This window comes from Microtus oregoni, unplaced genomic scaffold (genome assembly GCF_018167655.1).
Source record: "Microtus oregoni isolate MIOR12 unplaced genomic scaffold, Mior012 000069F_ref0000032, whole genome shotgun sequence".
NCBI classification, from domain to species: domain Eukaryota; kingdom Metazoa; phylum Chordata; class Mammalia; order Rodentia; family Cricetidae; genus Microtus; species Microtus oregoni.
The window spans coordinates 2,710,047-2,726,544 of NW_024543976.1; the positions used below are offsets into that span (position 1 = coordinate 2,710,047).

At 41.3% G+C, this 16,498-nt stretch overlaps 1 protein-coding gene across 4 annotated transcripts in view; it reads right to left on the reverse strand.

Annotated features, from left to right (window-relative positions):
• Nucleotides 1–16,498, reverse strand: part of LOC121440579 (5-hydroxytryptamine receptor 4) — a 166,195-nt gene that overhangs the window by 20,032 nt on the left and 129,665 nt on the right. Inside the window, exon 7 of one of the 4 annotated variants that reach the window (XM_041641334.1) lies at nt 11,974–12,733. The exons of the other annotated variants lie outside the window; for them this stretch is intronic. Coding sequence (XP_041497268.1) covers nt 12,643–12,733 — 91 coding nt within the window. The 3' untranslated portion in view covers nt 11,974–12,642. Of the gene's footprint in view, nt 1–11,973; nt 12,734–16,498 lie in introns of those variants that run through there. 4 annotated transcript variants of the gene reach the window in all.

Here is a 16,498-nt window from a genome sequence, read left to right on the forward strand (position 1 = left end):
CGTGAAATAGGCCATGGTGTTGAGTCGGAAGTAGCAGGAGAAGGGAGAAGGCACGGCTAGTGGGCTGCAACGGAGCAGAAAGAAGGCCCAGAGGCCCAGAGAGCTGGGAAAGGAAGTGGGAACTGGTACAGCTTTCTTTATTCTACTCTGAACTGGGCACTGTGCTGTTGATACAGACAACTCAGCAATGAGCTCTTGGGTATGTATCACTTAAACGCTTTGCGCAAACATCTTTGAAAGGGGGAAGTGTTAGAAAAGACTACTACTCTATTGCTGTTGTTCTGTATAAATGGGTGATTTAAAAAGCAGTTTACTCAGCATGTGCAGAAGTAGGCAGAAAAGAGGTGGATGGTAGAGGAAGCTGTCATAGTAGGAAGCCATGGGGAATGAGCTCTGAGAGGTGGCTGGGAAACCAGAGAGCCTGGACCAGATAAACTAAGGGAATTTAGAGAATACATAGAAGATTGGACAGCACAAAGGTCAGAAATGACTTCACACCTGGAACATTAAAAAAGCAGTGTGTATAATCATCATAGCTTGAACTTGTTGGTCACTCCTCTATACTTCAAAAATTATATATATATTGGTTTTTGAAACAAGGTTTCTCTGTAGCTTTGGTGCCTGTTCTGGAACTAGCTCTTGTAGACCAGGCTGGCCTCGAACTCACAGAGATCCACCTGCCTCTGCCTCCCAAGTGCTGGGATGAAAGTCATGCGCCACCACTGCCCGGCCAAAAATTATATTTTAATTAAACTATTATGTTCTAATTAAACTTACTGTGGTTACTACTTTCTCTCTGGATTCCTCTCTCTCTTTCTCTTTCTTTGTTTTTTTTGTTTTTTTTTTCGGTTTTTCGAGACGGGGTTTCTCTGTGGTTTTGGAGCCTGTCCTGGAACTAGCTCTTATAGACCAGGCTGGTCTCGAACTCACAGAGATCCGTTTGCCTCTGCCTCCCAAGTGCTGGGATTAAAGACGTGTGCCACCACCGCCTGGCTCTCTTTCTTTTTTTGTGACTGTATCTTTCCCCTGCCGTTAGCATATCTGAAGTAATAAGGGCGGCAGGGCTGCATTCTCAGCACCCCAGGCCGCCTGCCCGGCTAGCTTATGCCCAAAATAATTACACAGACACTGTATTCTTTTAATCACTGCTTGGCCCTTTAGCCCTAGCCCTTACTGGCTAATCCTGTTATCCCGATCAACCCATCTCTAATAATCTGTGAGAACCGGTCTTACCGGGAAGATTCTAGCCTAGTCCATCCTGGGTCGGAGCTTCATAGCGTGCGTCTGCCCAGGAGCCAGGAGCATGGCGTCTCTCTCTGAGGCGTCTCTCTCTGGCGTCTGCTCCCAGGAGAGCTGTGGAGTCTCTGACCTCACTTCCTCTTCCTCCCAGCGTTCTGATCTGTTTACTCCTCCCACCTATCCTCTAACCAATAAAATGGGCCAGGGCAGTTCCTTTATTAGCCAATGACCTTTCTCCATCACATATCTGTACACATCAAAGCCCACTGAACAAAGCTCATCCATGTATCTATCCAGTGAACTTGAGTGGATGAGTAGACTTGGTAATTTATCATGAAAAACGGAAGACACTGGAGAGTAACAGCCTGTCAAGGCTCATCCGGATACTATGCGGCAGAAGGCAAGGTGAAGTCAGAATCCATGTGATCCCATCATTCATTATACCACAGGGAAAACATCAGCCTCAGTGGCAATACATGAACAGCAATAAAATGCCTGGGTGGTAGAAAGCAAACAGACTGACTGCTCTCTACCAAAAGGGAAGAAGCCATTAGATGAAACTGAATTTGAGAATGAGTTTGAGCTTTGCGTTTTCCCAGCTTAGTGTTGCCAGAGGCTCTGTGCTCAGCTAAAAGCCCGTGGTGAAAAGGGGTGACCTTGGTAAGATTGCCAGCTCCTGGCTACCAACACTGACTCACACCACTTTGGCCCACTTTCTCCGGCTGGTTGGGATAGGAGGTAGCAGAAGCGGTGCCTTAGCTGATCCACGCAGGAGCTTTTCACTTGACATTAGGAAACCCTGCCTCCAATTCCCTTTCGCGGAGTCTCAGCAACTGATGACTCAGTGCCCTCAGCACACTGGCAAACAAATGCCTGACGGTGATGGAGAGAGATTGCTATAAGGCCTCGGAGAAAGAGTGTGGGTGAAGAGGAGGGCCTGTGTTCTGGCCAAGAACTGGAGCATTAAGCATTGGCATATGGGCCCCATTTGCTGGATTGAAATGGCATAATCACTGAAAAAATAAACTGAAATTAAATCATTTGATTTTAACCAAGTTTTGAGAAATTACACATCGTATCTGCCCTTCTTTTTTGAAAGGTCTAGACCAATTTAAATGACTGTCCACCCAAGGTACTAGTATATCCATATATACTAAAAATTGTCTTCTAATTTGGAAGGAATGCTTCTTCAATACTTGTTGCAATTCCATCTATCTATAACCTATATTCTTTTTTTCCACTTTTAAATTATTTTTTAAAGAAAACAAACTATCTTCTTTCATTATACACATCAATCCCAGGTCACATTCTCTCCTCTCCTCCCATTTCTTCCACCTACTCCCTCTACCCCACCCCCTATCTACTCCTCAAAGAGGGCAAGGCACATTGCTTTGAGGAAGGTCCAAGGCCCTCCCTACTATATCCAGACTGAACAAAGTATCCATTCAAAGAGAATAGGCTCCCCAAAAGTCAGTACAAGCAGTTGGGATAAGTCCTGGAGTCACTGTTAGTGGCCCCTCAGTCTGCCCCAGCCACACAATTGTCACCCACATTCAAAGGGACTAGCTTGGACCTATACTGCTTCCTTCCCTCTCCAATTGGAGTTTGTGAGCTCCCGTTAGCTCAGGTAAACTGTTTTAGTGGCTGTACCCATCATGATCTTGACCTCTTTGCTCATATTCTCACTCCCCCCCACTCTTCAACTGGACTCTGGGAGCTCAGTTCAGTGCTCCGATGTAGGTCTCTGCCTCTGTTTCCATCAGTTGCTGGGTGAAGGTTCTATAGGACTTTTTAAATATTCATCAGTCTAACTGCAGGGTAAGGCCAGTTCAGCCTCTCCCCCCCTATTGCTTAGGGTCTTAGTTGGGGTCATCCTTATGGGCTCCTGGGAATTTTCCTAGTGCCAGATTTTTTGCTAGCCCCACAATGGCTCCCTCAATCAAAATATCTCTCTTTTTGCTCTGTCCTTCCTCCATCTCAACTATTCCATTCCCTCAAGTTCTCCTCCTGACTCCCCTTCTCCCCTCCTTTCCCCCTTTTGCTCTCCCTACTCCCCCTACTCCCATGCTCCCAATTTTTCCAGGCAATCTTATCTATTCTCCCTTTCCAGGTGGATCTATATATATTTTTCTTAGGGTTTATCTTGTTACTTAGCTTCTCTAGTACCATGAACTGTAAGGCTTAATATCCTTTGCTTTACAGCTAGTATCCACTTATGAGTGAGTACATACCATGTTCATCTTTCTGGGTCTGGGTTACCTCACTCAGGATGTTTTTTTCTAGTTCCACCCATCTACATACAAATTTCAAGATCTCATTGATTTTTACTGCTGAGTACTCTAATATGTAAATGTGCCACATATTCTTTATTCATCCCTCAGTTGAAGTTGTTTCCAGGTTCTGGCTATTACAAATAGTGCTGCTATGAACATAGTTGAACAAATGTCCTTGCAGTATGATTGAGCATCCTTTGGGTATATGCCCAAGAGTGGTATTGCTGGGTCCCAAGGTAGGTTGATTCCAAATTTTCTGAGAAACCACCATACTGATTTCCAAAGTGGTTGTACAAGTTTGCATTCCCACTAGCAATGGAGGAGTGTTCCCCTTACTCCACATCCTGTCCAGCATAAGTTATCATTGGTGTTTTTGATCTTAGCCATTCTGACTGGTGTAAGATGGTATCTCAAAGTTGTTTTGATTTTCATTTCTCTGATGGCTAAGGATGTTGAGCATTTCCTTAGGTGTCTTTTGGCCATTTGAGATTTTTCTGTTGAAAATTCTCTGTTTAGTTCTGTACCCCATTTTTTAATTGGGTTATCTGGAATTTTGATGTCTAATTTCTTAAGTTCTTTATATATTTTGGAAGTCAGTCCTCTGTCTGATGTAGGGTTAGTGAAGATATTTTCCTATTCAGTAGACTGCCTTTTTGTCCTTTGCTTTACAGAAGCTTCTCAGTTTCAGGATGTCCCATTTATTTATTGTTGCTCTCAGTGTCTGTGCTACTGGTGTTATGTTTAGGAAGTGGTCTCCTATGCCCATGCATTGAAGGCTACTTCTCTTCTATCATATAGCCTATATTCTTAATACAGGCAAAACGAGGCCTGTCCTGGTCCTGCCTGTTATTTGTTGGCATTGTGTCACAAACTTAATCATCTTTATTTTTAAATTCAATAACCCTCCCCCTCCTTTTTGGTTTTTGAGACAGAGTTCTCTGTGTAACAGTTTTGACTATTCTGGAACTCACTCTGTAGACCAGGTTGGGCCCGAACTCACAGAGATCCTCCTGCCTCTGCCTCCAAAATACTGGGATTAAATGTGTGTGCCACCACTGCCTGGTCTAAAATCCTTATTTTTATTTTATTACATTTTGGTTATTTTGTGTAGATGACAGTGGGAAGGCACCAGGGAGTGCCTGTGGGAGAGAGGACAACTTGAAGAGTCTGTTCTCTCTTTCCACAGAGTGGGCTCCAGGAATTGAATTCAAGTCATCAGAATAGATAACAGACACCTGTACCCACTAAAGCATCTCGGCAGAGCTTCTTTTTATTTTACTGTGTGTGTGTGTGTGTGTGTGTGTGTGTGTGTGTGTATTAGTATCAGAGGACAATGCTCAGGAGCTGTCTTCTGGACACATGGTTTCTTCCTAGCTTGGAATTTGTCAAGTAAGCTAAGCTCACTGGCCAGTGAACCCTAGGAACCTGACTGACTTGGTCATTCCAGCAATGCCACCATGCCTAGCTTTTGTAAATTAAATGTAACTTTTTTGTGTGTAGTTTCTTGAGACAGGGTTTCTCTGTGTATCTTTGGCTGTCCTGGAACTCACTCTGTACTTCAGGCTGGCCTCAAATTCACGGAGATCCTCCTGCCTCTGCCTCCCAAGTGCTAGGATTAAAGGCGTGTGCTGAATGTAAATTTTTAAACATGGGTTCTAGGGCTTGAAATCAAGTCTTCATACTTAAAAGGCAAACACTCTGCTGACTGAGCCATTTTCCTAGCCTCTGAAAAATGTAGCCTCCTTGGTCCTCCTTTTCCTTATTTATAAAATGGGAGTTAATGAAGGAATAATGAAAATGAGAATAGGAACTACCAGTGACCTATCTGGCATTGCCCTATTAGTTGTGAACCATCCTTTTATTTAAATGATAAAATCTCACAAACTAACTAGCAATGGCAGTTCTCTTTTTATCATTGAAAAAAAATGAAGCACAAAGAAATTGCCTAAAGAAATACAAATTGGGAGGCTGGGATTCAATTCACTTAAACCTTTTGAGAACAAGATTGAGGCAATACCAACATACCATAGATGCTTATTTAAGTCACATCCTTTCATTCCTTTTCAAAGAGGAAATGATGAGTACTGTTTTTGAGAAACATCAACTGGAGAACATTATAGACATTATATAGTTTCAGATCTGTAACGAGACACTAATGACAGCTGTACTCCATTTTCCATCCACATCTGCTATGTATGCATTCCTTTTCTGATTCTGCCATCGAATCCTTTGCTATCTCCATGTTTTCCTGAATACTAACTACCCTTGTCCTTTTACACACCCGGCATAGAAAATCATCATTAATAACAACAACAAACCAGCACTGTGACTTCCACTGTGTTCCAGCTCGTGGTTTCTCGACACTAGTTCCATATGATTCTACATGCTGTCTCCGAACTTTAAATGTCTGGAATCCAACATAACTGTAACAGACGTGGGGAGTAGAGGAAGCCCTGAGTGAGTGACTTACTGCATACATGTGCATTGTTCATATGGACAGTCTTAACTAAGACCAAGGCTTTGAACCATGGGGAGTGGAAAGGCCATTCCCCACAAGAGCCAAGTGGGATAACAAACTCTTCCTTAGGGATCCAAGTGCAAGTGAGTAACTGATGTATGAAAACTAGCAACTCCCTCCTGCCTAGTGTTTACAGCCCCAGACGGCTCATCTACAGAGAACTATGGAAACCTGCCAACCCCACCTGCTGTGTGTACCTAATACACACTGAGCTTCTCTGTTGCCAAGAGTAGTAGGTGCCACTTTATCAAAATGAATACACATCTACCTGCTCCCAGTCTTCCTGTTCCTTCTGTCTGTCTGTCTGTCTCTCTGTCTGTACTTTCTTCCTTCTTTTGCTGCCCCTGTCCAGGGTACCAGGGCCCACACTCCATGGGACAAGGTGAACTGCTACAGTTCTGTATGTCAGACACTGGTCTGTCTACTCCCTGAATTTTCATAAGAGCATTGGGAGGACATGCTGTCAGAATCTCTATTACTTTCACTTCAAAGAAGAAACTGAAACTATGAGCATTAAACAATTTGCCTACAAGCCCATATTCAGTATGTAGCAGAGTCTAGAGCTCAACCCAAGTCCAAATAACACTGAAGTTTCAGGCTTGTAAAGACTGTCTCTTAATTTGTAGATGGTAAAACTTAAGCCAGAACGGGGCTCTATGTGCCCAGTCGTAGCAGTAATTTACTCGGGATTCTAGGCCGGAAGCATCAAGAAGCCAACACCATCTGAACAAGTTCAGTCCTCGTCTAAGAAGTTCCTGTGTTCACCCTGTACTCTACCATCACAACCTACCCATTTTTCATGCCATTTTGTGTCAATAAATACTGTTGTTGGTAAAATATTGTCCAATGTCCTCTGGGCCGTTGTATAAGGTCAAGTAACTTACATAAGTTCCATCTGATTCATTACTGCTTCCAAGACGTATAAAACGTCAAGATTAAGTTCCTTGAACCCAAAAGAAAAGAAGCCTGTGGCAGACCAGAGAAGCAATGGTATTTTAAACGCTAATCTTCTAGCTACTTGCAAAAATATGATAAGCATCTTGATGATACTGTCACAGAAGGTAAAACTCCTTTTATCAGGAGGCTGTAGCTTTTGCAGTGGGTGGCGGATTAACCATGAGAGCTACACTGAAGGTTAGTTAGGGCAAAGGAATAGAGAAGGATGTCATTATGCAGAACCACACTGAATGGTTCTAAACTATTCTAGCCATGCAAATTTAGTTCAGTTGCTGAGTAACCTCAGGGCATAAGAACCTTTTCTGAGCACTAGAAACACATCTAATTAGGGGATCCCAGAAATGGAGTCAATAATTACCACACAGGAAAGCATTTAAAGTGTCACAGGAGAAGAATAAAAAAAAGTTAGATATTGGATAGAAAAGATTAAAAAAAAATCTGCCATGAGTGTTGGAAAATATGGCTATGAAAACGTGCCTAAGGGAAAGTGCAGCTATAACAGTGGCCTGACTGCAGACCTCAAAGGAGAGAGTACGTAGCCCAGAACATCTTGTTTGCCTTGCCGGGATAAAGAGGAGTAATTGTAAGTGAAATCATACATGTTAGTGTCAGGAAACAGTAGAATACCGCTGCTTGTGTGCAGTGAGGAGTGCTCCAAGGGGTCGGATGAGGTGACGGCAGCGCAGCAGTGGATGTCAGGGTCTAATGTCCCAGTCTGGATAAAGGTGATGCCAAGTTGTGGAAGAGAGTGTCAGTCAGGATGTAGGCAAGGAAGCGCGATGAAAAATATCTATTGATTACACACAGGATGGACTTCACTTATTTCTGAAGACAGGAATTGTTTTAGTAGGAAACATCTTAGTGGTTGGTTATGATTTTTTTTCTCTTAAGAAGGCTCCTATTTGGAAGCAGGCAACTTAAAGTCACGGAAGAGCCACAGTAGTTGTCTGAATTAGCATATAATATTTACATATAATATTTACATAGCTCTCTGAGTGCACCTTCTGCAACATCCCACACTCCTTGAACTCCAGCGGCCCATGTCATGCTCACTCCAACCCCAGGGAATTGGTATCTGCTGTTCCCTTTGTCCCACGCAATATGTCCACCCACCCGGGGTCTCTGATCAGAGAACTCTCTTCTCTAAACCTCCAAACAAGCCAGGTAGTAGTGGCACACCATCTCATGCGGGCTATGCTTTTTATTTATGTTCTCTCCAGCACACACCGATATCTAAACATGTCTAATTCACATATATGTGTTCTTCCTGCTTCTTTTCTATTTGACAGAACAGAGAGCTTCTCAACACTCATTGGCAGGACTCTGGAGATAAACCCTAACACACAGTGTGATCTAAAACTGTTTCTTTGAACTCTGTAGTGCCATTGGGAGGATTAAATTACAGAATGGACAGAAACAACCTGGTTAGTTTCTCCTGCATGATATTTCTAGGGTCTAGAACTTCATCCGAATGTAGCAGAGACTCCATATTTGGTACTGGCTTAAGTTTTCATCCCAGGAAGTTCTAGGTGGTAGAATATGCAGGGAGAGGTTTTGTAAAGTCTTGTGTTCATCAAGGTCTAGGACTGGCAACTGGAAAAAAATAGTTTTCCTGGGTTCTATGGGCACTGTTTTAGAAAAACTAAGAATGATGGGAAAATGGATACCACCCCCAGACCCACAAGCCCAGTTGTTTAGGCTTTATCTCCCAAGAAGGGCCCTTCTAGTATGTGGGCTGAAATGAACAGATATGGGAAATTCAGAATTACCAAACTCCTTGAATACTTTATGCAATGGGACTCTGAAAACTTCCGTATGAAAGGATTCTGACCTGAAAACCTGATTATTGTCCCATTCTCTACATTCTATATCAGAAAGTTGAAGTCCTGAGAGTTGAGGAGTTGGAACTAGTCACTTCTCACTCTGCCCCAGTTTGTGGGAGTCTTTCTGCTGCCATGTACTCAGAAAAGATGGGACTGAGATTTTTTTTAAGACATAATCTGTCCTGAAGGGAGCTGGACAGGCTCCAAGGTAGTTTATTAAATCAAAAATTTATATTATTATATTAGAAAAGAGGTACATGCTTAATAATTTCAACCCAGGACATGAGCATATGTCATGCTCGTACTGCTGTGAAAGGTTCCCTATGGTTCATATCTTTAGTGTCTCTGAACTGTATCCTCACACTATGGCCACAGGTTGACCATGTCAGAGAGATCTTTCCCCATACTTGAGGCCTTAAGAAAGATGACAGGCAGGCGGGCAGGTAGAGTAAAACTACTTAGGAGCCCTGGACTTTGGGATTTATTTTAAAGAGAACTGATATTGAAGAGAGAACATTTCCAGATCCAGTTGACAGGAGCTTTTAGGGAATGGCCTGTCTCTGAGGGATAAACAGAAGCCCCACAGCACTGGCAGACACAGATTGACTGGCATTTTATTGCATAATCAAAACTCGGTTATTTCTTTCAGGGCTTATGATTTGCTTTAATGCATACTTTATTTAAACATGTACAGATGAAGTTATTTAAACATGTGTAACATGTCAGGATCTTATCAATACATATAATTAATCAGTTAAAAAAAAAACCTGGGCAAATCCCTGTGTTTTCCAAGAGCATATTCTTGGAAACTGCATCAAAAAGAATCTAACATAAAACCAAGGATACTTCCCGTGGAAACAAGGTTATAGTCAGGGCTCTTGATGCCTTAAAAACAGTAGCTTCAAATAAATCACAGGTATAACCAGCAAGCTCATGAAACCAAAGGTAACACCGTCATTGGAACTTGCCCCCCTCTAACACTGTAAGAGCTGAGCTTCGGGTTCTCTACTACAGTACTTGCTGGACTCAGTGCAACTATAAACTGTACAAGTGGCCCCATTCATAACTACACTTAGAAAAATGTAAACAAAATTAAGATCATCAGATTAAAAATGGAATTATGCTGTAATCAACAGCTGCTTACACAGACTAGCATGTCAGAAAATGGAAAAGTTTATCCTGGTTCAGTAACTTAGTGACCCTTTATGTAACATTCTTCTCAGCTGGTCATTCATAGATTGGATCACGTTTAATCTTTCATATGTATATATATATAATTTATATGTATCATATAATTTATAAAGTGGGAATTAATTTTATAGATGGGCAATTTTTTTCTTCAGAGATTTTTATGTGAAAAACAGATATATGAACTTTGCTCATGAGACTAGGAAGTTACATATAAAATTAGAATAATCATTCTTAGCAAAATTTTCCCATAGTCTCCTCTCTATTCACCTCTTTGAGACTAAGGAAGTCCCTTTAAATGGAGTGTGTTGGGCAGCATGGAGTGACTGAATGAGGAGGGGTAGATTGGGGCATGGTGGTACCCAAAGGTTGTTCTTGGGTTTTGTTTCCAACACAGTTCATTCTAAACTGATCTCATTTCTTAGTGAAAAAACATGCTCAGCTTATGAGACATCAAGCACATCTATAATAATTCAAAATACTCATAATAATAACAATCATACAGACTATCATTTCATGGTGTTTACAGAATGTTTCCATACATATCATTTATCTCCAAATCAGCTGTTATGAAGTAAGCAAAAGATACTCTGAGGCCCAAATCATCCAATTTCCAGTCCCATATACTGAGAATGTCAGTCATTGACTGCGTGCTACTTTCTCACCTCTGTGGTCATGGAAGGGGTGGGTATCTGGCCAGCCAAGATAAGTTGTTTGCATCTCATACTCGGTATTAGAAACAAATCAACCTCAAAATGATGCTTGCCCCCAAATGAATGTCGAACCTAGTGATGGCAGGGAAGCAAGGACCCACAAATACAAAGCAGACTGGTCCAGTTACAAAGTCAATGTGCGAGTTAAAGCTTCAACTCTCTTCATGGTTGACAAGAAGAAGCCTCCAGTCAGGACCACTCTATTGGATCAGTCTTAACATGAACCATCTCAACATGCAATATTTCTTAGCACAGAACGTTTTTTTTTTTTTTTCTCAGCAGCATCTGGGAGTTCTCTCTCAGGGTCTACCTCCTTTAATAAGGCATGGTTTGTGCTCAAGAAAACTAAGTCTTCACATAACAGAGAATCTTTTTGGCATTTGAATGGATTTTTGGCAATCTTCTCTTCCTCATTCCAAAGTCTCATTCCTGCCAAATTCAGTTCCAGAACTAAAGTCATCACTGACAGGAATAGTAAATGTCCCTTCATGAGCAGCTCCAAAGAAGAGTGCAGTAAACAGTCCTGAGGAGGAATCAAACCACAGCCAAGACGAAAGCTAAAGAAAGCATCACTTGGCTCTGAGAAGTGACACTTTCCTCACTGAGACCTTTGCTCTGGGCTAGTTGTGACAAACTGTGGACTTGGTTGTGAGTGAAAGATACTGGGTTAACTGTAAGGGTTTGGCTGACCAAGTCAGAAGTCTAGAAGGGCCAAATCAGGAGGAGGGCAGTTCCTTTGAAACAAAGTCAAAAGGTAGGCAGGCCATGAGTTTTCGAGGTAGCTGATGGCTGGCAATAGCAGCATCCTGTTGTCCTAGAAATGGAAAGAAATCTTCAGGATGCCTCTACTCCAAGCTTCATTTGGCAATGTAGAAAGTTAGTGTTATAGAGGAAAAGATGATAATTCATGGTCTCTCAGAACCGAGGCTGGCGTCTGGGTTCTCTGACTTGGAGTCAGGTATCGTTTTCTCTTTCCTAACACTTCTGGATTCTGAACTTCTCTGTCTAACAGATAGCAAGGGTAACAAGGCCCCACAGTGTGAACTTCCATCTGTTCTGTCCACTGTAAACAATGAAGCCATACTCAGAAGTTCCAAGTTGCTGCTGTGGGCTTTGCCACAAACTCATAGAAAAGATGCCCACATCTCTTAATAGACACCCATAATGCCACCAGCCCTACCTAAGACTCTTTAGGTGTTTCTATCCTAGCTGACAGGAAAGGAAATTTCTCAGATGAGATAGATCTGGTCCTGGTGCTGGGGAAAATCATCTTTGACTTCCCTGCAGGGTTCATGCAGAGACTGTTGTCCACTGACAGATCTCGATTCTGTGTCTCCAGCGGCAAATGAACAAAGACTGGCCTAAACGGAACACTGACATTGAACACAGAAAGAAAGAAAGCGGAGCTCAGTGTGCCTACACCTAGACACAAGAAAGAAAGTGTACAAGTGCCCAGCACAAAGGAAGGCATAAAGAAAGGATAGTGGAGATTTTGATCACAGCCATGGTAGATGTGACCAGGCAAGAGATGTGGCCAAGACAGGCACATATTTTGACAGTATCTGTGAGAAGACACCTCAAAGAAGGTTTATTTAGAAACTGAAAATCAAACACAGTGAATGCTTACGAGACAGACTGGAAACAACAAGGGGACTAGGCCATGAACTTCAGAGACCATCAAACAAGAGGGCAGACTCCAGGAAGAGGAAACGTTGAGAAGTGGAAAACGAACAAGGAAGCCCTTCTCTCCCCTGACTCCCTCACACACCACCTGCTGCAATCCTGGCGGAAAAGTCCTGGGCGCGTTGCTGCATGCTGATGGAAAGCCTTGGAGAACAGAGTGCCAGGAACAGCCACATACACATGGGTAGCAGCTTAGGACTGGCCTCTTTTCGAGCCACAGCTGTCTTCTAGGTCACTGTCCCAGGGGCCTAAGTATCACTGGACTGAGCAGCCACCAAAGGAGAAGTTGCTGTCAGGTGGCACCGACTCTCCCACTGGCCACCACCTTCCACTGCATCCCTGGAGGGGGAGAAGATTACAAAGGCTCAAGCACTGGAATGTGTCAAGGGACTGTGAATAAACTCACCATGCAGGTGCCCTTCATGGGCCATGCACATGGCTTCTAACTTAGCCTCTAAGCTGAGTAACAAAACAGCCAATAATTATTTCTGAACAGCTTTGCCTATTTAGAAGGAGTTCATTAATGTTTGACCCAAATTTCACCCTCCCCAAATTTCTTCCCAGCGGGATTATTCTACATTCCAGGCCCACCCAAACTCCCTCATCTCCCCTGATGGGATATCTCAAGTTTTTTCTTTCCCAAGCCAATAGATTATAGATTATTGTATGTTACATCTTCCATATCATCCCACGTAATGAGCACTGTCCTATGAAAACTAAATATTGTGATGATTCCTCTCAAAGTAAGGCACTTGAAAAGAGCCCAGCACTTCATACACAGCAAACGTGACATAGGCTGTGCCCTTTACTTAAGTGGAGACACCCAATCGATCTCTTTCCTGGCAATGCTAACGTGTTATTGATTGATAATGAGTTTGTCATAAACATAAAAACTCATGTTTGCTGTTCTGATCCCTTTCATTTCTTTCTCTTCTCTTATTGCTCTAGCTAGTGCTTTAAGTGCTGTGTTGAAAAGAGGTGGGGACAGCAAAAGCCCTCTCTTGTTCCTGTCTTCAATGGGTTAGCTTTGTTTTTTTTTTTTTTTGCCCATTAGGCTCACATTGGCTATGTGTTCGTCATATACACATTTTATTATGTTGAGGTATATTTTCTCCAGTCTAACCCTCTCTAGGACTTTTATCATGGAGGCATGTTAGATTTTTGTCAAAGTTCTTTTTTGCGTCTAAGGAGATGATTGAGTGATTTTTGTCTTTAAGTCCATGTATAGGATTGCATGTATTAATTTATGTATAGTAAATCATAGCTGCATCTCTAGGATGAATCCACCTTGATTGTGGTGAAAATCTTTTTGATATATGCCAGCATTTGGTTTGCAAATATTTTTATTGAGAGTTTTTGCATCCATGTTCATCAGGAATATTAGTTTATATGTTTTGGAATTATAGCAGTAACTGAAAACATTTGGAAGTATTTCCTTTGTTTCTATTTTTTTTTTAATTTGAGAGCTATTAGTTGTAGTTCTTTATTGAAAGTCTGGCAGAATTCTGCCTTGAATACGTCAGGATCTGCTCTTTTTAAGGTGAAAGTTTGCATTACTGATTTTTAATCTCCTTATTTGTTATGATACTGTTTAAATTGTTGCGAATTTCTTGATTTAACTTCTGTGGTGGGTAAATATAGACATTTATCCATTTCTTTTATGATTTCTAACTTAATGGAGTGTAAGCTTCCAAAATATTACCTTACAATGTCCTAAATTTCTTTGGCATCTAGTGTAATGTCTATCTCTATTTCTGCTAATTTGGGCCATGTCATCTCTTCCTTCTTTTGGTTAATTGTCAATTTGGCTTATCTTTTCAGAGAACCAGGTCTTAGATTTGTTAATTCCTCACATTGGTCTGTTTGCTTCTATTATATTAATTTCTGTTCTGTTTTTAATTTTTCTTCCCATTTAGGGTATTTGGGTTTGGTTTATTCTTATTTTTCCAGATTTTTGCATTGCATTAGTTCTCTTTCTGCCTTTATAATGAGGGCATTCAGAGCTTATATCGCCCTTTTAGGGCATGTGTCTAATGTGTTTTGTTGTGCTTTGATTTCACTTTTATTTGTTCCCAAGAATTTTTAAATTTCCATCTTATTCGAGACCAGCCTGGTCTACAGAGCTAGTTCCAGGACAGGAACCAAAGCCACAGAGAAACCCTGTCTCGAAAAACCAAAAAAAAAAAAAATTTCCATCTTATTTTTTTCATTGTCCCCTTCATCATTCAGTGGTGTGTTACTTAATCTCCACAAGCTTATGCAATTTCTAGAGATTTTTTTCTTTGAATTTTAGCTTTATTGCATCATGGTCATATAGGTTACACAGTGTTACTTCAATTTTTCTATATTTGTTGAGATTTGTTTTGTGTTTCAATTAATTTGTACATTTCTCTGTTAATTTTTGTCCATTTGCTCTAGAAAAATTGGCTTATAGAAATCACCCATCATTACTGTGTTGTGGTTAATCTTTACCTTGACAGCAGAATGCTTTTTATGAAATTGAGTGTGTCAGAGTTTGCTGTATATATGTGTAATATTTTAATGTCTTCTTGGTTTATATAGTTTGTCTCTTCTGATTATTTTTATGTTATTAGATTGTAATACATTATTGTGAATTTGAGACAAAAAAGAAAATTTGTCTCAGTTAAACTTCATATTCTGGGCTTATTAACCATTTTGCCACTCGAGTGCATGCTATACAAATTTCAGTGTTTCAAATGATTTTGGATACCTACCTACTAAGCCATGTTTCAAATGTCTTCAAAGAGCATAGATGACCTGTAGTGGTCACTACCTAGATATTTCAGTTCTGCCTTTTTGGTTTTCAGCCAAGGGAAAAACACTCAGGCGGGCAGAACGAAGTATGCTCACTATGCTACAAACACATAAGGCTCAACGTGCTTAAGCATGGGCTCATCCTGTACGGCTTTGCCTGATGATCTGTTAAATGTCTCACCAAGCAACTCTTCTGTCCCATGAGAAGATGATCTCATCTTGCATGAGTTACTTTTAGTCATTTATATAATGAAGTTCATAAAATTCCAGTAAAGCCCACTTTTAAGGTGCAACTTTGCAATTTCTAGGGTTTGGCTTTAGTTTTTCTTGAAGAACTGGGGTACTGCTTACTGATGTCTAAGCTTCCCTATTTCACCTGTGCTGCAGAAGAGCCATTTGGAGCTAGCCTTCTGGTCGATGAGAGTTTGTATACTTTGCTCAGATTCAGTTCAGGCTTTTCAGTAACTCTAGACAGCAACTTGTCCCAAAATGTTTGCTATTTTTTCAATGAGAGTTTACTCTTATTGTAGCAGAATATGCAATATTTCCTCCATAAATAGGGAGAAACAAGTGTTTCTGGGATTTCCACTTTCTCTGAACATACTTTGGATTTGGATTTGTTCTTGATTTTATGTTCTTTCTTCTAAATTTTTCAAATGCCATTAACTCTCTAGATAACTCAACATGTACCCTCAAATCACCACAGTATCCGATATCTTCATTTATCACATACGTTGAAGTAGCTATGAAGAGTTAGAGAAAGGTTTAAATAGAAGGGAGAAGAGAAAGAAAGGACTGCTAATATGCCATTGCTTAAGTCTTCATAATGTCCAAGCCTCTTGTTACATCCATAGAAGATGTAACAGTTCCCTCTCAGCAATAGCGAAGGCAGTACAGGACTTTAGAATAAAAGGGTGATGTGGTGACATCATTGGCCTGGAAGAGCCTCAGCATATATTATTAAATTACCAGTTAATACTTTAGTGTGATTGGCCTGAAAGTTTTTTTTTTTTTTTTTTTTTTTTTTTTTTTTTTTATTTTAATTTATTTATTTATTAAGAATTTCTGCCTCGTCCCCACAACCGCTTCCCGTTTCCCTCCCCCTCCCCCGATCAAGTCCCCCCCCCCCTCATCTGCTCGAAGAGCAATCAGGGTTCCCTGACCTGTGGGAAGCCCAAGGACTGCCCACCTCTATCCAGGTCTCCTAAGGTGAGCATTCAAACTGCCTAGGCTCCCACAAAGCCAGTACGTGCAGTAGGATCAAAAACCCACTGCAATTGTTCTTGAGTTCTCAGTATTCCTCATTGTCCGCTATGTTCAGCTAGTCTG